The 24,163-nt window shown below is 36.0% G+C and overlaps 2 protein-coding genes across 3 annotated transcripts in view; one reads left to right on the plus strand and one right to left on the minus strand.

Annotated features, from left to right (window-relative positions):
- LOC5578236 (apolipoprotein D) overlaps positions 1-24,163 on the plus strand; it is a 146,722-nt gene that overhangs the window by 64,259 nt on the left and 58,300 nt on the right. The window lies entirely within an intron of this gene.
- On the minus strand, positions 8,016-22,819 carry LOC5576775 (sodium channel protein Nach). Its single transcript, XM_021854300.1, has 3 exons — positions 21,856-22,819; positions 8,506-9,645; positions 8,016-8,441 (listed from the first exon to the last, which is right to left on the minus strand). The coding sequence occupies exons 1-3, from the start codon at positions 22,218-22,220 to the stop codon at positions 8,147-8,149; spliced, it is 1,800 nt and encodes a 599-aa protein (XP_021709992.1). The 5' UTR covers positions 22,221-22,819; the 3' UTR covers positions 8,016-8,146.

Below are 24,163 nucleotides of genomic sequence, written 5' to 3' on the forward strand. Positions count from 1 at the left end.
CGTTTGGCCGAACGCCATTTGACCGGAAGGGTCATTTGGCCGAATGCCATTTGGCCGAATGCCGTTTGGCCGAAAATGAAAACAATAGATGGTAGATAATTGTTAGCATGAATTTTTAATAAATTTAAAAGCTGAATTTTAAAGAACAATTTATTTTTAAAGAATGATAAATAATAAAAGACAGTTTAAGACTTATTCGTCCTTCTTACAGAAGCATCGGTTTGCTTCAATGCTTCGAATTGTATTAAGCGATTTAATTCAAAGTTTTAGCAAACACGAGTTTTGGCTTCTTCTTTTCTCGACGGAGAAACAGTGAGCCTTATTGACGTTCACTGAACCGTTTGAATTATTGATATACGAATGCAACGGTGCAGACTTAATCTTGGAGGAGAATGAAATCTTACATATGTTAACCCTTGTGCTAAAAAATATGTTTTTTATAAGACTCTTGCTGAGCGTATTATAAGCCATAATTCCAATAAAAAATTCAAAAATTAAAGAACAGCCTATGATCAAAAGAAGGAATAATTTCTTATAAATATTAAAGCAAGTGTAATGCAAATAATTATTATATCAGTATAACTACAAAGAACTGCCGATAATTTAAAGAAGGTGAAATTTCCAATAATAATATAAGATTTATTACTGCCAATATTCATGGAATCAGTACAAATCGAAAGAATAGCCGATGTTTAAAAGAAGAAAAAAATTCTGATGAAAATCAATCAGGAGTAAACCTAGCACACCGTTGGTAATCCAGAAACGAACCAACTATCAGCTTAGAGTCTTGACGCGAGTTCAAAACTTCGTCCTGAGTTAATGGATCATTTTAATTATACTCTTGGAGCACTAATATAGCGACAAATATGACGTTCGGCCACATTATCAAAATCAACAAATGAATTACCTGATTAGTTATTGGGCCTTACTAATGACTCCTACTTATCAGCGTTGAAGCATTTTGTTTTTAGATTCGGCCAAATGACCAGTTCGGCCAAACGGCATTTGGCCAAACGGCGTTCGGCCAAATGGCCGGAGTTGTTTGTATTAGTATGGCGCTTTGATTGGTGTTATTGAAAATAAGGGTGGACCACTTTTTCATAGAAATTGTGGAACTAACTTTCTTATTTGTAGAAATTATATTATGCATGCTTCAGCAAAGTTGTAGACCATTCAATTTCAAGCAACTTTGTCAATAAAAGTTTTTTTTTGTATCTCTTAAATTGACCGATTTAGAGCTATTTTCCTACGGTGACATAGGGTGGTGCGAACAAAACTGGTTTTCTGGCTCTAGAGTTTTCAATTCAAATTTCTCATCAAAGTAGTCTATGAAACACTTTTAAAGCTTTGAAAAATGCGTAATTTGGTGATTGAATAAACCCTCTATCTCCTTCCGTTTGGGAGTTTTTGTTGTTTAACTCTCAAAAACATGCCTACTTTGATTGAGAATATCTCTGATTGGGACAAACATAAAACATATCTTTTGACGGCATTCGAAAGTTAAAATAAAATTGTATATTATATCAAAACTACAAATATGTAATTTTTGTAACTCTAAAAAATTGTCTTAAAAAAGAAATATTTTTTACCACAAAAACTTTAATAACTTTTGAACTAAAATAGATACCAACAATCTTTTTGTATGAAAATTTGCGTTTTGTTAAGTTCTTAAAGTCTTTCACAGATGACTTTGACGAGAAACTACAGTCGTCTCTCCCTTACTCAATATTGAAGGGACCATCGAATTAGGGAGGTATCGAGTTACAGAACACAAAACCAATGCAACTGCGATCCAAGAGACAATCGAGTTAGCCATGAAAACCAACTTTTACTATGGTTCGCTAACTCGATATCGAGATACGGAATATCGAGTAAGGGAGAGTTAACTGTAGTATCAAAAACTCTAGAGTTTAAAAACTTATTTTTGTTGGACCACCCTGCGATGATTAGGAAAAAATGCTCTAGATTGGTCAAATTTTGAGCCACAGAAAAACTTTTTTGGCAAAGTTGATCAAAATTTCATGTTATACCGCTTTGCCTAAGAGTATGTACCAGTATTTTTGCAAATAAAAAAGTTGATTATATGATTTGTGTGATATTGTGGACCACCCTAGTTTTAAATGACACAGTATGGATGCTTACATTTTTAGAAACAATTTTGTAGCAGATCATTTTTGTCTAAAATTTTATGTTCATGCTCAAAATGCAAAATAATAAAGAAATACATATTATGAAAATTTTCAAAATAGTTTTAGAGCCCTATCTTTCTTATTTCAGATTTCTCGTCACAGCGGTCTATGAACGACTTTAAGAACTTAACAAAACGCAAATTTTTATGCAAAAATATTGATGATATCTATTTTAGTTCAAAAGTTATTAAAGTTTTTATGCTTAAAATCGTTTGTTTTTCAGGGCATTTTATTAGAGTTACAAAAATAACACATCTGAATTTTTTTGATATAATATACAATTTTATTTTGTCTTTTGAATGCCGTCAAAAGATATGTTTTATGTTTGCCCCAATCAGAGATATTCTTAATCAAAGTAAAACAACAAAAACTCCCAAACGGAAGGAGATAGAGAGTTTCTTCACTCACCAAATTACGCATTTTTCAAAGCTCTAAAAGTGTTTCATCGACTACTTTGATGAGAAATTTGAATTGAAAACTCTAGAGTTAGAAAACCAGTTTTGTTCGGACCACCCTATGTCGCCGTAGGGAAAAAGCTCTAAATCGGTCAATTTAAGAGATACAAAAAACTTTTTTAGCAAAGTTGCTTAAAATTGAATGGTCTACAACTTTGCTGAAGCATGTATAATATAATTTCTCCAAATAAGAAAATTAGTTACACAATTTCTTTAAAAATGTGGTCAACCCTAATTTTCAATAACACCAAACAAAGGGCCTTACTAATACAAACAACTTTGAAGAAGACCGTTTTTGTCTAATGTTTCATTCTAAAGCTCAAAATGCATCTTTCCGCGTAAAACTGATTCCTGGATCACTGTGCAGTGATTCATTCCTGATTCACTTCATTTCCTAGTGAATCGACTTCAAGACTCCAATTTTCTATCTTATCTGGATCAGAAGATATAACTAGCTTGAAATCCTTAATTTTATATGCTCATTAGTGGCACCAATTAAAAGGTCCGCTTTCCGGATGTACATGACGCTCTGAACATCTTTCCCGAAGACTCGAGCTTCGTATCTCTTGTGGAGACAACAAGTTTAGCACGCTAAATTTTATATGCTCACTAGCACCCCCTATCGGCAAAATTTCGAACCAAACTGTTTGCTTCTCGGATGTCCTTGTACCGCTGAACAACTTTGCTGAAGGTCGGTTCTTCGCATACCATAAGGATCTTGAGATATAACAATGTAAATTTACCTATTTTGAGGTGATGCTAAACTTTTTGGGGTATTATTTAATATTCAACTGGGTGTTGCAATACTTATTTTAGTGAGTCCGTATTTATGACGGGTAGTGTATGTCGATTCTAAGGCCTATAAGTTCTTGGATGACTCAGAACATCTCTTGAATGCAACAATACAACAACAGAATCAACGCAAAATATTGCTCTGAACTTCTTTGGATACGCAAAGATTTAAAATATTCATTTATCGCACTTGTAGATCCAATGAATATATTCCAGAGTATTTTGAAGTTTATGGTAGGTTTGAGTAATTCATAGATTGAAAAGAAATCAAATTATCTCCACGTTACTCATCATTCCGATATATACGTTCCCTTGAGGTTGTCTAAACTAAATTTGAGCTTAGTAAAAATAAAGTACGTGAATTGATGTACGTAAGAAAACTTCGTAAATTGAGGTTTCAGTATACTGTAAAACCATCAATTACACAGCGTAACAAAAATGACATTTTTGCGTGTCTCAAGAATCAAATTATGTGTTTCTAGTAGATTTGGGGTTGCTGAATCTGATGCCGTTCTTAGACATGTTCCAGCACGTCACAATTTTTAGCTACAGGTCGCCAAAGTTGTATAAACATTGGTTTCATTGATGTTTACATAAAATTTAAATAAGGATTTATCAAAAAAATATTATGATCTAATCCACCAAGCATGCAAAATAGAACTACACTCGATTCTGTTTTTGCACGGATTTTTTTACACGGCCGTGCAAAAAAAGTTTCCATACATTTTTTTCCGCCAAAACCTTATTTTTGCATGAAACGTCGAGAAATGGTGTTACTTTTTTTGCACGGTTTTTAAAATTTTGAACTGAAAACTTTTTTTGCACGGTACGCATTTCCCGTGCAAAACCAGAATCGGGTGTATAACTTTCATTTCATATATAATTTGATCGAAATTATACGATTAAATTTTCAATCGAATTTTTCAACATGCTTGCAGTCTCCATACGAAATTCTTCGTTTATCACATATGGCAAAATATAATACTTTTCTAATCCAACAAAAAAAAAGTTTTGATCATCAGAAGTGTTATGAACATTGATGATAAGTATTGTTATACACATGAAGTGTGAGTTCTGAGGCAAACTAAGCAAATAAATTGCCATACAAGCTGGGAAACTTGCATGCAAGTTTACAGAAATAGTCAAATATAGCATTTTCAACAGCCAATATCTCAAAAATCAGACGTGCTATGATATTTCTGTAAATGGCAATGGATTTAACAACCCTTAATTAAGTAAATAGCGGTATTTTGGTGCTTGAGACAAAATCGTGTTCTGCAGTGTTATCCTTCGAGGAATAACATTAATAATTTCTGGAATACATGAAGTTTAAAATGCTTAAAAAAATCTGGAAGTGTCTTTACTGAAAAGCATGAAGGAATGCTTGGAGGCACCCTCAAACATTTTAGTATGCTTCGAAAAACTTTTTGAACGAATTACCGAAACAATTCAAAAAGCAGCTCCTATAAACACTTTGGAGCTGCTTTTTGAATTGTTCAGTTTGAACAGTTTTTTCTGAAATTTCCCGAATAATTTTCAGAAGATCCTCAAAGTAAATCAATACGAAATTTTTCGGACGATTTCAATAAAATTTTTGATTCTTTTCCAGACTAACTTTCAGAGAAATTCCTTATAAATTTATAAAAGGAATAACGGAGAGCAAAATTGAAAGTATTTCCTGAAAAATCCTGCTGAATTGATTTCGTAGACAACCAAAATGTACGTAAAATGAGATCACCTTTTGTGTTATGTGAGGCTTATATGTGCAAAATTCCACTTATGAGATGATGCAAAAAAATCTGCTACGTACAAAAGTGAAGGCGATTTATGTACATTAGTGTGAGACAAAATTAAGATTCTCGCTCCAGTCCACTTTTTGGATTGCATTTTGGTCCCATACCAACTGTGCAAAATTTCAGCTCGATCGGAGAAACTATATTTTAGCGCCAGCCGTTCAAAGTTTGTATGGGATTTACTATGGGAAAACTTACTTTTGCAAAGAAAAATCGCCAGAGGACGCCCATTGATCGCTATAAAAATTCTGAACACAGACCTCGATAGGTATTTTTACCATGAAGAATATTGCCGAAGACCGCGAAACAATCCGACACTTGTGAAAAAAGTTATTCAATGAAAACCTATTGGCAGGGCGATGTTGATTAACACGTAAAAGAATAACAATAATAATAAAATCGGGCCAAATTTCCGAATAGTCTATGCTTATTAACGTTTTTCACAAGCATCAGATTGCTTTGCGGTCTTCGACAATGTTGTTCATCGTAGAAATACCTATCAAGATTTGTGTTCAGAATTTTTATAGAGGTCAATGCACTATGGTCCAGGAATCAGTTTTACGCGGAAAGATGCATTCTGAGCTTTAGAATGAAACATTAGACAAAAACGGTCTTCTACAAAGTTGTTTGTATTAGTTGAGCCCTTTGTTTGGTTTTATTGAAAATTAGGGTGGACCACATTTTCATAGAAATGATTAAACTAACTTTCTTATTTGTAGAAATTATATTATACATGCTTCAGCAAAGTTATAGACCATTCAATTTCAAGCAACTTTGCCAATAAAAGTTTTTTTGTATCTCTTAAATTGACCGATTTAGAGCTTTTTTCCTACGGTGACATAGGGTGGTCCGAACAAAACTGGTTTTCTGGCTCTAGAGATTTCAATTCAAATTTTTCATCAATGTAGTCTATGAAACACTTTTAGAGCTTTAAAAAATGCCTAATTTGGTGAGTGAAGAAAATCGCTATATCTTTCCGTTTAGGAGTTATTATTGTTTTTCTCCCAAAAACATGCCTACTTTGATTGTGAATTTCTCTGATTGGGGCAAACATAAAACATATCTTTTGACGGCGTTCAAAAGACAAAATAAAATTGTATATTATATCAAAAAATTACAGATGTGTTATTTTTGTAATTCTAATAAAACGTCTTGAAAGTCAAACATTTTTTATCACAAAAATTTTAATAACTTTTGAACTAAAATAGATATTAACAATCTTTTTGCATGAAAACTTGCGTTTTGTTAAGTTCTAAAAGTCGTTCATAGACGACTTTGACGGGAAAATAATATTTAAAAAACTAGAGTTAAAAAACTTATTTCTGTTGGACCACCCTGCGATGATTAGGAAAAAATGCTCTAGATTGGTCAAGTTTTGAGCTACAGAAAACTTTTTTTGGCAAATTTGATCAAAATTTCAAGTTCTACCGCTTTGCCTAAGAGCATATACCAGTATTTTTGCAAATAAAAAAGTTGATTACATGATATGTGTGATATTGTGGACCACCCTAGTTTCAAATGACACAGTATGAAAGCTTACATTTTTAGAAACAATTTTGTAGAAGATCATTTTCGTCTAAAATTTCATTTTCATGCTCAAAATGTAAAATAATAAAGAAATACATACCATGAAAATCTTCAAAATAGTTTTAGAGCCCTATCTTTCTTATTTCAGATTTCTCGTCAAAGCGGTCTATGAACGACTTTAAGAACTTAACAAAACGCAAATTTTCATGCAAAAATATTGATGATATTTATTTTAGTTCAAAAGTTATTAAAGTTTTTCTGCTTAAAAACATTTGTTTTTCAAGGCATTTTATTAGAGTTACAAAAATAACACATCTGTAATTTTTTGATATAATATACAATTTTATTTTGTCTTTTGAATGCCGTCAAAAAATATTTTTTATGTTTGCCCCAATCAGAGATATTCACAATCAAAGTAGGCATGTATTTGAGAGAAAAACAATAATAACTCCTAAACGAAAGGAGATAGCGAGTTTCTTCACTCACCAAATTACGCATTTTTTAAAGCTCTAAAAGTGTTTCATAGACTACTTTGATGAGAAATTTGAATTGAAAACTCTAGAGCCAGAAAACCAGTTTTGTTCGGACCACCCTATGTCACTGCAGGAAAAAAGCTATAAATCGGTCAATTTAAGAGATACAAAAAAACTTTTATTGGCAAAGTTGCTTGAAATTGAATGGTCTATAACTTTGCTGAAGCATGTATAATATAATTTGTACAAATAAGAAAGTTAGTTACACAATTTCTATGAATATGTGGTCCACCCTAATTTTCAATAACACCAATCAAAGGGCTTAACTAATACAAACAACTTTGTAGAAGACCATTTTTGTCTAATGTTTCATTCTAAAGCTCAAAATGCATCTTTCCGCGTAAAACTGTTTCCTGGACCACTGTGCAATGGGCGACCTCTGGCGATTTTTCTTTGCAAAAGTAAGTTTTCCCATAGTAAATCCCATACAAACTTTGAACGGCTGGCGCTAAAATATAGTTTCTCCGATCGAGCTGAAATTTTGCACAGTTGTTATGGGACCTAAATACATTCCAAAATGTGGACTGGAGCGAGAATCTAAATTTTTCATACAACCGTGTTCCAGGCTAATTTACATATGTTATGTGACGTATTACAGCTAATCTGGCGATGCTAAAGTAGAAACCACGGGCGGCTAATCGAGCTCAAGCTCAAGCTAAACAAAATTTGAATAAACACCTTTATTAATACAATATCATAGCATTCATTTTGTTTTTTTTTTCACATCTATTTTGTAAATTGTATGTTTAATATTATAATTACTGGTCTTTTATGTTGGGAACACTATGATGAGTTGTACGTTGTTTCACTACCGTTGAAAATTGACATGAGTTATTGAATGCCAATTCTCAATTTGATCATTTCTCCACTGGCTGTATTTCTTCGCATGCCTTCCCATTCCCGGATACTGTACTTATAACTGGCGGTAGACTATGTACACTACTGACCCTGGATCTATTGATTCTTCTGCTCAAAGGTCTCACGAAGCAAAAGTAGGCAATTTCCACTAAGCTCAGCAGACTGGTGCCCGTGAAGAGCCCCAGCAGACCTCCACAGTTAGCAATGAAATCCGTAAATCCATACAGCTCCGATCTGATCATCGCGATGAACTGCGGTTCCTTGAAGAATACGCTGAGAGTTCCCAAGTAGTCTCTGGAAAGAAACAAAATTTTGTACGATAAACTATGGAAATTTACTTTCCTAAAGTAACACTCACGCGGTTATGCCGTCAATTTTACCACTTCCAAAGCTTTGTTTAAAAATCTCAAAGTCGTACTGGTACGATGTGCAGGCTGGCAAGCAGTTGCACTGACCTCTGAAGCTGAAAGCATTTAGTTTGGGTCTTTTTCCAAAAGTAAACCGCCGAGTTGGGTCTTCCGTTTTGACGAATTCCATCACAGCATTATGGAGGCATGGATAATTGATAGTTTCACAAACTTTCATCTCTTCCGAGCGCATCATGGAGTATTTTACACAACCGCAACGTGCCAGTGTGTAGTTCGATAGACATTCGAGTTCGCAGTTATTCTGGGTGTATACCAAGAAGTACTTCAGATAGCGCTCATCTTCGAAAAAACATTGACGTCGCTCCGGAGGATAGTTACGTACTTTAGGACTTGTTTTCACAACCAGGGGCTTCACGGCTATCTGTGTAATGTGGTCAAATGGGATCACCACCGAGTTAATCATGTGTGGATAATCCACCGGGGAATGAAAAAGAATCTTGTGGCCTCGGATTTGCAGATCGTCGCATTCCTTACTCATGTCGTCTTCGTGACCAATCAAGGCCAAGTTGAATGCCCTGTATTTTCCAGCTCCCAGTCCTCGAGTGGGAATATTGTCCAGGGTTTGCTTTTTAATGTATCCTTCTTCCGGGAACCAGATATCGATCGGATTCCGTTTCCTAGAAACTGATCTCTTCCGAATATTCCGTGGGCTTGCAGTGGTTGTAGAAGTGGAATTCTCTTCTTGAGATGCTTTATCGACCCCCAAAAGAGCGTCTAGATCAATTACACCTCCATTATCATCACGTCCCGTTCGTAGACCTCTGCCACGAGGGAATATGAAGGGATCATTTTTGGGGAACGACCCCCTCCGTAACATCCGATATTTCTGCAGCATGTTGAAATTGACGCAAAGGCCCATATCGGTCATGACGTACTGGAACAGATATTCGCATGAGAAATAATCATTGAAGTCGCATTTCCCAATGAAGTTTTCCATGGGAACAGAGATGTTTTCGACAACCGCCGAATAGCTCAATGGGTATTTTTTGTTCCGCAGTTTTATACTGTAATGTTTGCTGAATTTGAATAAAATTTCACACATTTGCACCATCGCAAGGAAGTTGTCTGAGCTGTAACGAAAAGATGCAGATTTTTTTTAATGAAATATGGGTTATTCAATACGACGTGACCCTAAACGTGTACTTGACTATCATGGGTTTCAAATTAATATTGTTCAAATGTCCATTCCCTTGAAACTTGCAGAAAGTTCATAATTTAGCTAACTCCCTAAAGCTATATTTTCATAACTTTTAGATGTAGAGCCCAAGCACCACATGCATAAAAAATCTTTTCTTCAGATCCTAAAAGTGTACACTCATACTAGCAACTACCCTATTAAAGCTTTGAAAGATAAGTTCGAAATTTGGAGTTACGTCCTGTTTGATTTCTCGACTTGATTATGCTCCACAAGAAAGATTGCTGAATACGTTGACATGTGCTTGCTCTTGGTAATATTCCATGCCAAGCACCGCGCTGATGATGTCTGGTTGGGAACATATTTTTGTAGAAGACAGTCTTGCTAAAATATGAACAGTCTATGAATTATTAGCATAAGCTTCAAGCAATTCGCACAATTTCGGAGGTAGTACAGTCCTAGACCGTTGTGTAAGGATTGCCTCCTTCCCGTCCGTTACCGAAGTCAGAGATTTGAGACTAATCCTTGACTCTTAGACAATATTGACGCCTCCTCCAACAGTCGAGAGCTGTCCTGGCCACGTCCTGGCGAATGCTGAGGAATGGGAAGGAATGATTAATTGGACACCTACTTAAGAAAGATGTAGAGAACTCTACGACCTCTCATAGGCGTTACGGGATGTTTTAGAATTTTAATGGGACTGGTAAGGCCAAAGGATACGTTTGGTATACGTTCTGGGTAATTTTTGGGTATTGGCATCAAATTGGAACATACTAACCAAATTTCTCCTTCGCAGAATTGTGAAAAACACACCTTCTCATAACTCACTCATGAGATTTTTCATGCGTGAGTTGTCAATCACGCAACTTAGCAGTCAAAAATTCATGGATGAGTTGGCTCAACTGTTCGATTCGTTGGGTGGTATGAATAAAAAGCGTTGAACTTTACTACATGTAGCATCTACTCAAAAACAAAATCCACAAAGTTTACTTCTCTTTTGGTATGAATAAATGATTTCAAACATAAGCTTTTACTACATACGGGTAGCAGTGGCTGATGATACACGTTAAGAAAAATCCATTCAGAGTGCAGAGTGATTCTGCACGTACAGAAAAATCCATTCAGAGTGACGCTCAAAATCAGGGTTGGGAAAAGTTCTGAAATTCACACTACAGTAGGCAAGCGCAGCAAATCACAGTCAGCGAAGCCAGTGAAACTCACGCTCATCGCTTCTGTAGGCAAAAGCCTTGAAAATTGCAAAACACCCGTTGCTATGGGCAAAACACCCGTTGCTATGGGCAACCCCAAACTACTGTAGAAAAATGGTCTATTTCCCGCTGCATTTACAGCCTTCAATGACACTACTGATTTAGAAAATTCATGTACCTACATTAGGCTACTTGATGAGATTCATAATTTTGATCTACTGTATTAGAAGAGCCACGTGATTTTCGCAAAAACTCAAGCCTACTACTATTACCATTCCCAACTCTGCTCAAAATTAATACAGTCGCCTCTGGACATCTCGATATCGAAGGGACCATCGAGATAGGGAGAGATCGACACATAGAACAAATTTCTAATGAATACTAGATTGAAAATCACTCCGTTACTAGGAAAATTGAAAACAAACAGACGTCATTTCGTCTTTGCAAATTGTTTTGAATTCGTAAAATCTAGTCTAGTAAACTTTGATAATCGGCATATCGACATACGGAGAGAAAATCGGGAACGAAAATAATATCGAGATAGGGAGATATCGAGATAAGGAGGATTTCGAAACATGGAGAGTGAAGATGTATGCAGAATGAAGGGACCGAACAAATCATCGACATAGGGAAAGATATCGAGATGTAGAACATCGAGATGTGGAGAGTCGACTGTACAATCACGCATATGAAGGAAATGCACGGAATCTAATCGATTTTCTGGGTGGTTTTTGGTCTTCGCCGACGCCACTGTTTGACGAATATTTGAATTTTAGCTCAAAATCTATGAAGAGATCTTGAGATCACAGCTATCGAACTAGGAATCACATATTTCCTAGCATTAGTACTGAGATTCTGGTAAAATTGTGGTAGAGGATAGATTAGATAGATTTTAGATAGATAGATAGATTTTGAGGCTCCCCGTGTATTCTTTTAACAGCATGTTGAATTCCGGAAATTCTAAGTGTTTCTGTGATATTCTTGTTATTTCAATACCCTTGTTCTAGAATGTAGATATTTTTATGGGAATAGTAGTGACTCCGATGGAGTCATTAGAATTCCATGAGGATCTCCCCTAAAACACCAGAGTTTCCTTTGAAATTATTGAAGTTTTTATCGATTTCACAAAAAATCCCATTGGAATCTAGAAAATATTTACCGACATTCAAAAGATTTATATTAAAGCTTTGCTACACAACAATTTGCAGGAATTCCACCGATATCTCAAGGATTCTTAAAGAAATATCGTCTCAAAAATATCCACAGAACTCCAAGACATTAATAACCAGAATCTCATTCCCACCCAAATTCTAGAGTTTTTACCAGATTTCTAATATTTCCGCAATATTCCTAGAATGGCTTTTAAGGTGATTGTAGAACGAAGCTCCGCGTTGAAAATTTATCCCATTGTTCACCACTAGCAAGCAAGCAATTTGATTGATTTTTAACGCGAACTGTTGTCAGATTCTCCAGTCTTGTGCACTTGAAAATTCAAAGTTTGGCTTCGTTTTATAATCACCTTTAAATTTCAGAAATATCATCAAAATCCGATGTTCCTATCGGAATCCCATAGTTCCTACAGGAATTCCGGAAAATAGTGAAGCACTTCTTGTCTTTAATTCCGGACACCTGCATCAAAGCATGTCAATTAGTGCGGACTGTTTTGAATCAAAATTCGGACAGCTATGTTTTAACCTTCCTTAGTCCCTAACAAAAATTTACAAATTATGACTTAGGGTCGAAAAAAAAAACAGTTCGCAAAAATCAGTGTGTTGACCAAATTTAGTTACGTTGGGCTTAAATGAAAGGTACACATGTCTAGTTTTAGAAACCCTCCTGGAGATCCGGATTTGTAAAAATGTTGGAAAGTATATCCTGAACTTTTCATTTAATAATACAATGATAGTTTCCGCACAAAAATTGCTAGGGTACAAAATAATTTGTTGAATTTCAATGTAATTCTACATAACAAATTTTTAAAGTCATTTTTCAACAATTGCAATATTGAAAAAGTTGCCTTATACGGGCTGATCCGGCAATGATTCAGTTACAATGTGAAACTGTAACATGTTGTCTACCAGTTACCGCAAAGAACTCTTCGGCATCGTTCCGCACTTGGAATTTCAAGCCATTTAAAATGTCAGTTTTTATCACCTGTAGCATTTTTTTAGCGTGCATTTCAATAACCTTGAATCCATAAATATTTAGAGCGGAGGCTTTCAATATATTTATTTGATCAGATTTTCTAGAAAATTATACCAAAATAATATTTCTATTGTTCGCATAACTGTCCTATGTAAAATCAACATTTTTTTACACATAACGTCGAAACAATGTGTTTCGCATATTTTTCAAATAAACATAATGAGGAACAACGATGTCATAGTTCAAAACGTCCTGTCTTGCATAACTTAGGATAACGCCCTAAAAGCTGTTGATAGCCAAATGTGTAGTTCGCTGTTTCTAGACAAGTAAATGAACTTAAATTGCTTACTCAACCAGCGTTGGATGACGATTTGTTGTAGTGGTCCGCCACAAAGGCTCGGCGTCATGACGAACAAATAAGCCTCCTTCGTTATAATCGAATCTTCGTTCGGAAGCTCTAAGACGACTAAAAATATGAACCGTGGCATCGATAGATTATGAGCCATTTTTGAAAAAAATAAACAAAAACTTACAACAAAACGTGCCCGGAATTGAACAAACGATCTCTGGGTCGTCAACGTCACGCGCTTACCAACAAAGTTATTGTTGAAGCTTGAGCAGTGCGGGTTAAATCGCCAATACAAGCAATTCTGGGATGGCATTCGCCGTTTTGTGCATAGCAAGCGAATATACAATAAACGCCTCCTTCGTTTGAGAAAGGGGAGCGACCGGAATAAAGGCAAAGTAGCCCGTCATTCGTTTTGGCAGCAATGATGACTTTGTCGCGTGCACTTTCAAAGTGATAAAACTCATTCTTGATATTTGAAAAAGTATCACTGTGCGCACTAACATACATAAAGCATGCTGATACGTTTTCAGCTGTGTTGTTCGTTGACAATTTGGGATTGCCGTTCGTCGTGCATTCTTTCGTCGATGACGAGACAACGACCTGCCAGAGTTATTATACTGGATGACGATGTCTTTTTTTATTTCGTCATCGCACTGTGACGAATCTGACGATTGCCTGCCCTGGGGAGATAAATGGAGATCTTCCCTCCTTCAAGCGTTGTAGAATATGTTTTAAGTCAATCATATGTTCAATAATAACGAGCTACACACTTGCTTACCAATGGCTTTTAGGACATAATCATAAATTATGCAAGCTGTCTTCTATTCAAATATGGGCCAGTCTAGAGTAATCCCACATTGATAGGTTTTAAAAGTAGTGTTATTGGTGCCGTCGAGTTGCGCACCCTATCTCACTGGATTGATAAGGTGTCACTGGTCGATGTCAAAAAGATAACGATAAAAACAAAACGACGATTATATGCATAGAGCGTAGAGTGAATTATAATTGAAGCTATTATTCTAATATCTAAAAGTTTTTTTACATTATAAATAATCTATTGTGCTTAAAAATAGTTTATTAACCTAAATACGAACTAGTGGAAGTAAGAAGATTGAAATTGCATTGAATTATTATTGGAATTGGAAAATTATATCCAAATATGAGATTAATTGTACACCTACCCAGGAACTAAAGTTACCCTAAAAGGAAGTCAGTTGGACACTGAAACTGGAGGAAAATTATAATTTGAAGGGCAACTGAAAAGAAAGCAAACCTATAAACTTACCCAAACAACCAAAATGTACGTATAACGAAATCACCTGGAGGCTTTGCATGTGCAAAATTTCACTTACAAGATGTCGCGAAAAGGCCTTCTACGTACAAAAGTGGAGGCGATATACGTGCATATATTATGTGATGAATAATAGCACGAACTAACCTGTGGTCTTATGCGACTTAACTTTTGATAACAAATGTTGAATTGACAGCTGCTACGGATTGATTCGACTTACTTTGTACGAGTGTACGGGACGAAACAAAATGCACAAATGAACTCAGAAAATAAGCGTTTTATGCGAGGATACTCATCAATCTGGCGATTTTATCCACCGTGTCTTGCGGATTTGTTGTAAGTTGTATGAATAAACGAGTTATTGCGTTAACTTTTATGCGACTTCTGGTTGTCTGGGTAATAGAACGCTTAACTAAATTAGTTCTCGTTCCAGTTTTGAAGCTACAATAAATCAGCTACAAAAAAATCGGCGTAGTCTTTCGTTTCCTGTCGCAACAAGTAGTTTTAGCTAAAAGTTTTTCTATTTTCTATATTGCTGTTTTGCACCATTAGCCTAAGGGCTAGTTGCCATTATTTTCAAATTAACTAACATGTGTCGAAAAGATAAAAACAAATCTAATCATATTTTTATATAAGACTATTGACTAACCTCTTAAATGCTACTTAATTATCATCTATTTAATAGCATACCATTTGATAAATAACCCTTCAAAAAAACCTTAGCACTATTCATTCCAAAATCCTGTTCTTCGAATTTATTGGTCTCAACTTCAAGAAGTTGAGGCCTTCCTTAGCCGAGTGGTTAGAGTCCGCGGCTACAAAGCAAAGCCTTGCTGAAGGTGGCTGGGTTCGATTTCCGGTCGGTCCAGGACCTTTTCGTAATGGAAATTTCCTTGATTTCCCTGGGCATAGAGTATAATCGTACCTGCCACACGATATACGGATGCGAAAATGGCATCTTTGGCAAAGATCGCTCTCAGTTAATAATTGTGGAAGTGCTCAAAAGAACACTTAGCTGAGAAGCATGCTCTGTTCCAGTAAGGACGTAATGCAATAAGAAGAAGAACTTCAAGAAGTGAAGGGCCTAAACAATGCTCAATGACCTTGAAGTTAATGTAGAAAAAAATGGGTTCAATACATGCAGATATGACATTGTTCCAAATTCTTGGAATAACTAACATACCGAATACCAACGGTAGTAATTTTGATTTTTTAACAAACTTCATTTTGGGTGCGAAGTATATAATTTTATATTTATTATTTTTAAGTTTAAATTTCTTTATATGAGGCTGGACCATCAAACTTTGCTTTCAAGATTCATATGATACAACAAGTGACGTCGGATATTTTCCACAGTTCTCAACTCAAATCAAATGACATTCGTTAGCTGAGCACTTGTGGTACCAATCTCTATGAATTTATAGATCTGTTTTTTATTTATGATGGAACACTTTTTAGTGCACATACAACACATACCCTAGGCATGGAACGAACTGTTAAAATATAAATCATACAGGTAAATTTTCAACGTCCCTATATAAATGAACTATTAAATTTCACATAATTCAAGAAATACAAGCATATTGTTAAATCACAATCAAACAAACATAATAGCTAGAACAATTACACAGCGCAACAAAAATGACATTTTTGCGTGTCTCAAGGATCAAATTATGTGTCTCTAGTAGATTTGGGGTTGCTGAATCTGATGCCGTTCTCAGAAATTTCCCAGCACGTCACAATTTTCAGCTACAGGTCGCCAAAGTTGTATAAAACATTTGAAATTTGAAGTATATTTTATCAAACTTTTTTTTGTAATCTTATCCACCAAGCATGCAAAAGAGGACTTATACTTTCGTTTAAGATATATTTTGGTTGAAATTTCACGATTAAATTTAGATTAAACCGATTTTTTTAACATGCTTGCAGTCTCCATACAAAATTCTTCGTTTCTCTTATATGTCAAAATACAATACTTTTTTAAACCATCAAAAAATAAGTTTTCCGCATCAAAAGTATTATAAACTTTGATGATAAATATTGTTATACACATAAAGTGTGAATTCTGTGGCAAATATCGCTAATAAATTGCCTTACAAGCTGGCAAACTTGCATGCAAGTTGGGTGAAATAGTCATTTTTTGCATTTTCAACAACCAATATTTAAAAAACTAGACGTGCTATGATATTTCTGTAAATGGCAATGGATTCAGCAACACTTAATTAAGTAAATAGAGGTATTTTGATGCTAGAGACAAAAACGTGTTCCGCAGTGTTATCAATTCAAAACATAGTCTTACGAATATTAACGCCCAAAGCTAACAATTCTGTATATGGCCAACCGGTAACTAGATGGCGGTAGTGCGCAAATTTCAAACCCGAACGAAAGCGTGACACGAGCGCCACGAGTGAGTCGTCGACGAACTACTAAATAATAGAGTTCAGCGCTATTTTACTGTACGATAAAAATAAGTCGAGTGGTACATATATTTGTCTGTGGTTAAATTATTACAATGCAAGCATATGTTTACATTTTTTTTAATCGCTATGTAGATTCCTTCTCATTAAAAATACTGTACAAAACAACATAAACAGGCAGCACTAAACATTTATTCACCCCAAATGAAGAAAAATAGGATGGTTACCAAAACAGGTTGGGTAGAACTAGAGTGCCTGTAAACAAGAGTAACGTTATATTCCAGTTTTGACAGATCTCCTGCTCGATTGGAACGCGGATTGGTTCGGAAATGACAGTTCGCAGCTGCTTCAATTATGACAAAGACGCCACTCTTATTTAAATCGACAGTGAGTAGAACACTGTAGAACTGTTGGAAAATCTGATTTTTCTTCAATTGTTTGGCCCCTTGGCGAGCCAGGGGCTCTTCAATTTGTTCCAAACAAAACAGTTTTCATTTGTTGCAACAATTTTCTAACGAATGACCATCAAAAACGAATTCAAAGGCAGTATGTCTAAAATGACACTTTTTCGACACAATTACTCACTGATAGGTGGATATGGGTCAGGCAAAGACTTGAAATCAATCCTAGTTAAGCTAAAACCGTATTTTAAACAATATTAGGGCATAAGAAAACCATTAAAGGCAGAAAATAATTTTGGTCATGATTTACTCAAATTACTCTTGTGTGCGTCGCTTGCCTAGTTTTGGTGCTAATACTTAGTGCTCCCATATTACCGGTTTCCCGGTGGGCATTCCGGTACTTCAAAAGGACCAGAATAGCCATCAATTCATCCTTTTGGCATAAAAAATCGTAAAGAATTGGACACAACTCATTTCGTTTTGCGGCATACATCCGAGTAATTTAATCGAATTGTCCAGATTGGCCACCTTCCGGGACTCCAAGAACCGGTTCCGCATAGACCATAATGGACCGATATTTCAGGGGATGTGCGCCTGTAATTAGTTCCTTATTACAAAAGAAAATTAGGCCAGTATATCCATCAACCAAATAGTACCGATGTGAATTACATATACAAAACTGCAATGGAAACTTACTTTTCGGATGTTCCGGATTTCCGATACCGAGTATGTATAACTAAGTGATTTGAAAATCTCTATTCATAGTCTTCGTGAATAGCTATTCAACAATATGCGGTTCTGATTACTTGTTTAGTTACGAAACTAGAGGTTGCTAAAGTATGGGTCTCTAAAGGGACTTTTTTCAGATGTAGCAGGTTCCCGGTGGCCACAGTGACCAAATCCGGGTCTCCGGGAGGGTTTTTGAAACTAGACATATAATTTAAGCCTAACAGAACAAAATTCGGTCAACACACTGATTTTTGCGAGCTGTTTGAATTTTCGGATCTTTTTAACCTTTACATCACCGGCCTCCGACAAGGCATTTTCAAACAGCTGCCATTTTGTCAATTTCCATTCAAAACTACCCTCAGTTTACTTTAAAAAGGTTCCAGTTATTTGTCATAAATGGACAATTCTGTATTCGGAACCATGCCGGAGATATTCCGGGTTGTACTGGGGTCACGAAGGTGCCAAATTCGGGAAATGTGATTATTTTTTTATTTATTTCAGCTACAACACTATGTAAAACGTGAGATAATGGTCGATTGTCATCATTTCAACATAATTTGAATAAGTGGACCATTCCGGAACATCGTAGCCGGTTCCACCAGGGCCATTTCCGTTTATGTCCAAAACATACCGTACGACGTCTCAATCTTCTTGAATTCGGAAGATCATGTTAATAAAGGAAGAATAAACTTAACACCCATAGATGTGGCCACTCCAGAGCACCTGACACAGGTTCCGCCAGGGCCTCTTTGAGGACATTTCCGTTTTTTGTCGGAAACATACCGTGCGACGTCTCAATCTTCGTGAATTCGGGAGAACATGTCAATAATAGAAGAAAAAGCTCGGTACAAACAGATGTGGCCACTCCAGATCTTCTGGCACAGGTTCCACGAGGGCCTCTTTGGGGACTTATCCGCTTTATGTCCAAAACATACTGAGCGACGTCTCAATCTTCGTAAATTCGAAAGAACTTGTCAATAATAAAAGAAAAACACGGTACAAACAGATATGGCCACTCCAGATGTCCTGACAAAGGTTCCACGAGGGTCTCTTTGGGGACATTTCCGCTTTATGTCCAAAACATACTGTGCGACGTCTCAATTTTCATGAATTCTGAAGAGCTTGTCAGAACATGAAAAATTAGCACGGTAATGGAAGATTAAGAGCTTCTGGCACAGGTTCCACGAGGGCCTCTTTGGGGACATTTCCGTTTTATGTCCAAAACATCCTGTGCGACGTCTCAATCTTTGTAAATTGGAAAGAACATGTCAATAGAAAAAGAATCAACTTATTATCAACTGATGTGGCCACTCCATAGCTCCAAGCACAGGAACTGATGTTCTGGAACGGTCCACTTATTCAACGTATGTTGAAATGATGACAATCGACCATTATCTCACGTTTAACATAGTGTTGTAGCTGAAAAAAATAAAAAAATAATCACATTTCCCGAATTTGGCACCCTCGTGACCCTGGGGTATGGGGTACAACCCGAAATATCTCCAGCATGGTTCCAAATACAGAATTGTCCATTTATGATAAATAACTGAAACCTGTTTAAAGTAAACGGACGGTAGTTTCATAAAAATCGAATGGAAATTGACGAAATGGCAGCTGATTGAAAATGCCTTGTCGAAGGCCGGTAACGTAAAGGTTAATGGAAGCTACCTTAGGGGTCATTTAAAACTTTTGTTCCCGCAAAAAAAAAAAAAAAAATTGTCAGGAAATTTCAAATTACTAGGTTAATTCAATCAAAAGTTAAATTGATTCGAATATTAGAAGGGGTTGAAAAAGACCCAAGGTCCTTGCTAAGGTTAACATGGAATTATTAAATTAAACTGTGTTAAACTGTTCAACTACACTAGATATCACGATTTTTAACTTGTGGACATATATTTTGTAATGGTTTGAATATTAAAATTTATGCAAAATTTGTGAGTTGTAATTTCTGCGGCTTATACTGCGATCATCACTAATTACTTAAATGTTTCTTCACAAAATGAAGCACTTCATTGTTCTGATCGATAACACCGTCAAAATTCTCATTTTCAATTCAATGTCCGGGTTTATAAACACTTGTCTTCAATCCCGGATAGCCTGTTTTCACTATTGCAAACATGTATTTATCCCGTATATCAGTAAACTATTCTACAACAACTTTATGAACAGCTATGTTGCAATCTATGTAGTGATTGCAATATAATTTGTGGGAATTTGTATACATTTTAGCTGATATACGTAGAGAGTGCGTTCATCACCGCTATCACCAAAATCACTTGTACCGCGACGAAAAGACATTCAACAGGGACAACTTTGTTGTTTTTGTTATTTTTAATTATATGGCAATGCTAACTACGAATGTAAAATGATCAGCTGTGTACATAGTAAAATGTTTGAATAAAAATACATAAACATATTAATATTAAATTTTGCCTGTAATTAACAAGTATTATCAGAGTGTCCGGATATTGGTACCGTCCAGATTTTGATTCATCAACATTTTAAAAACAGCTTGACAAAAAAAACAATATGGGTATTTACGTATTCTTGTCAGTCTAAGCCGATGCCGCGATTCTTTTGCAATTTTCTCGTTCATCAGCAGACAAATTACTGGTATCGATTCACACGGACAGAATTGTTAAAAGCTTTCAGTGTGACAATTGTCAGCAGCCTCGTTTTCTTCGGCAGTTTTCCCATAAGAACTGCAGGTGACTCTTTTCGGCAGCTCCAAATCAGCAGCAATTAGTTTCAAAATTCATTTGAAATGTTCACATCTTTGGTTTGTTCAGTCTCGGAAACCAGAACAAAGAATCACCTGAATGTTTTCATTGGTGAATAGAGAAGTACTGTGTATTTGGCGTTTGAAATTTGGTTGCCGATAATAGTCGAATGGTGCCGAAGCCGTAAATAACCCTATAGTTTTCAAATTTTTGGTTGTACTAATGGAGGAATCTATTTGAGAGTTTTTGGATAATTCGCTCACAATAATTGTGGAGAAATACAATGAAGTAATATGTATAACTAAATTTTCAGTTGAATCTTAAGAAACATCTGACGAAGTTTTTTTTTTTAACAAAATAGACTCGAAAAATTTCTTAGAAAAATCTTTAAATTAAATCCTGGAAGATTCCCTAAAAAAAGCTCTTGAGAAATATCAGCCAAAAACACTAGAGCCATTCTTGGAAAATTATAGGATGGATTTCTAAAAGCTGATTCGAAAAAAATCGTGAAGTTAGTCACTTTATGGAAGAAATTTGCATAATATCTGATGATATTTTTTAAAGAATCATTCCTGAAAGCAAGTGCGAATGCTTAGAGGAACCTTAAACAGAAATAAAACAATCAAAGAAACGCATGAAGGATGTTATGAATGAAAGGAGAACCATGCGGTATTTGCGACAGAATTTCTGTAGAAACTGTTGAAGGGATTCTCGAAAGAAAGTTTTTGAAGATACCGGACCATGCTAGTCAGAAAATTTGACTGCGTGGTTCATGAACAACCCCTCTACCAAAACATGATATAAATATATGATGTTCGCTTACACGTGCTGTTGAAACTTCATGTGAATTGAAAAATATATGTATCAAAATCCACAATATCTTACGCATTGGCATATGATCCGCTGCTCTTCAGCTCCTTAGCTTCCTTTCCGAAATCGTACATCGATTTGGACACTTTCCCCGGTGGGCAGATGGTAAACGATGGAAACGGAATCTCCGTGACCGGAATTGGTTGATTCTCAAAGTTCATCACTATTGGCGCTAGGATCCACTTTTGCCACGTGCTCCATATTAATACTACACAGCCACTCACCGAAACCACGAACATCACAATCCACCAAAACTTTTCACAAATGGTTCGTTCCGGATCGCTGAAGTAACGCACTCCATGGACCGAACTTGTGGAACAATATTCGCCAAAAATCGTCCTAGAGTGTGGCTTCGCATTACTCCTCCTAAAGCAACGCATCCTTTCGACGGTGAAGAACTAAATGAGTGAACCGGCTGGACTGGATATGGAATAAATGCGGTGATATTTGATAACTTTCGCATACTTTACATACGGGCTTGGCTGGAGGACTGATTAAGTGATGGCTTTTGAGAGTTTTTTTTTTATGAGAATTAAACTACCGTGCTGATGGGATGGGTTGGTTAATGTGGTGCACTTCAATTAACTCTAATTAGATTATGTATACTCAAAACTACGATTCCTGGTCTGGTTAATGTCATATAGCCACGCGATACACACTGTTTGATAATGCCTGGTAGAATACACATTGCCACTAAGGCAAATATGCCGTTGAAAAAACGATTTTCTCTGATTCTTTTATCACCATTGCATGATTTACACATTCATTAAAATATTTCTAGAACTTTGATTCTACAATGGCTACTTCTACTTCGCTGACAGAAAATGCAAACAACGTAGAACATTGATTCAGAAGGAAATAACATCTCCACAAAGTTTTTTCACGAGTCAAACTACCGGTTTTTTCATCCCATTTAAATGACCACAACTCGGAGACTAGGATTTAGATCAATTAATCTATCTATCTATATAAATAAAAATGGAATGGTGTTTGTATGTCACGAAATGGCTTACGAATGGGTTAACGGATTTGAATGATTATTTCTTCGTTTTGTTCGTCAAGGGTTCCGACATGTTTGTGTGTATAAAAATCCCAGGATATTCAACAAGAAAGTCGGAAAAAACGAGAGTAGATGGAACTGTCGTTTTCTATGGGACGATTCTTAGCGTATTTGAACAGCCTACTTGATGGCAAGACGAAGTTTGCCGGGGTCACTAGTTTGAAATAAACTTTGAAGGGTTAGTTGGTATTACAATCCTTGGGTGAGACATCCCCCTGAGCCCTCCCCCTTTTCTAGGTAACAGAAAAAGCGTGGACACGAAGGGTCCAACATTGGCCTCAAACAGATATCTCAACATTCAGTTGAGCTACGGCAAAATTATTTAGCAGATCAAGAGCTATCTGGCATTGAAAGGTCTGATTGAAAATTCATCCGCTAGGTAGTGCTAGTAACAAATTTTCTTCAATTATCTGTATCTAAAGCTTATTATCAGTTGGAGGGTTGGTGTCTTCGGCGAAGCTGTTCAGCAAATCCAGGACTATCTGGCGGTGAAGAGACTGATTGAAAATTCATCCGCTAGGTGGCGCTAGTGAAACAAATCTTCAATCTTCCCTACCTCAAGATCATTATAAGCTAAAAGGTTCGGCAAATATATTCAGCAGATTGAGAGCTATCTGGTGGAGAAATGTCTGGATGAGAATTTATCCGCTAGGTGGCGCAAGTAACAAATTGTCTTCAGTTGTCTGTATCTTAAGATCCTTATCAGCTGGAAGGTTGGTTTCTTCGGCAAAGCTGTTCGAGAATGAAGGACTCCGCTTGATGGCTCCAGTAAAAATAAATTCCTGTACTCATGAAACCGACAGACGCTACTCAGGATCAGGGGCATCCTCAATGTTTAATTATTGGTGCTCTCATGATTCAACCAAACAATAACGACGCCGACTGCGTCCGAATACAGTTCAATTTGGGGATGAGAGAACAATTGTTGACACGGGTAGAAATCAGAATCCAAAATCATGATTATGCACTCGGAGCAAAATTAAAAGTATTTCCTAAAAAAATCCAGAAAAAATGCTGAATTGATTTCACAGACAACCAAAATGTACATAAAACGAAATAACCTTTTGTGTTATGTGTGCAACATTTCACGTATAAGATGGTGCAAAAAATCTTCTACGTACAAAAGTGGAGGCGATATATGTGCATATGTTATGTGACCTATTACAGCTAATCTGGCGATGCTAAAGTAGCAACCAAGGGCGGCTAATCGAGCTCAAGCTAAACAATATTTGAAGTAACACATTTATTAATACAATATCAAAG

This window comes from Aedes aegypti, chromosome 3, assembly GCF_002204515.2.
Source record: "Aedes aegypti strain LVP_AGWG chromosome 3, AaegL5.0 Primary Assembly, whole genome shotgun sequence".
NCBI lineage: Eukaryota > Metazoa > Arthropoda > Insecta > Diptera > Culicidae > Aedes > Aedes aegypti.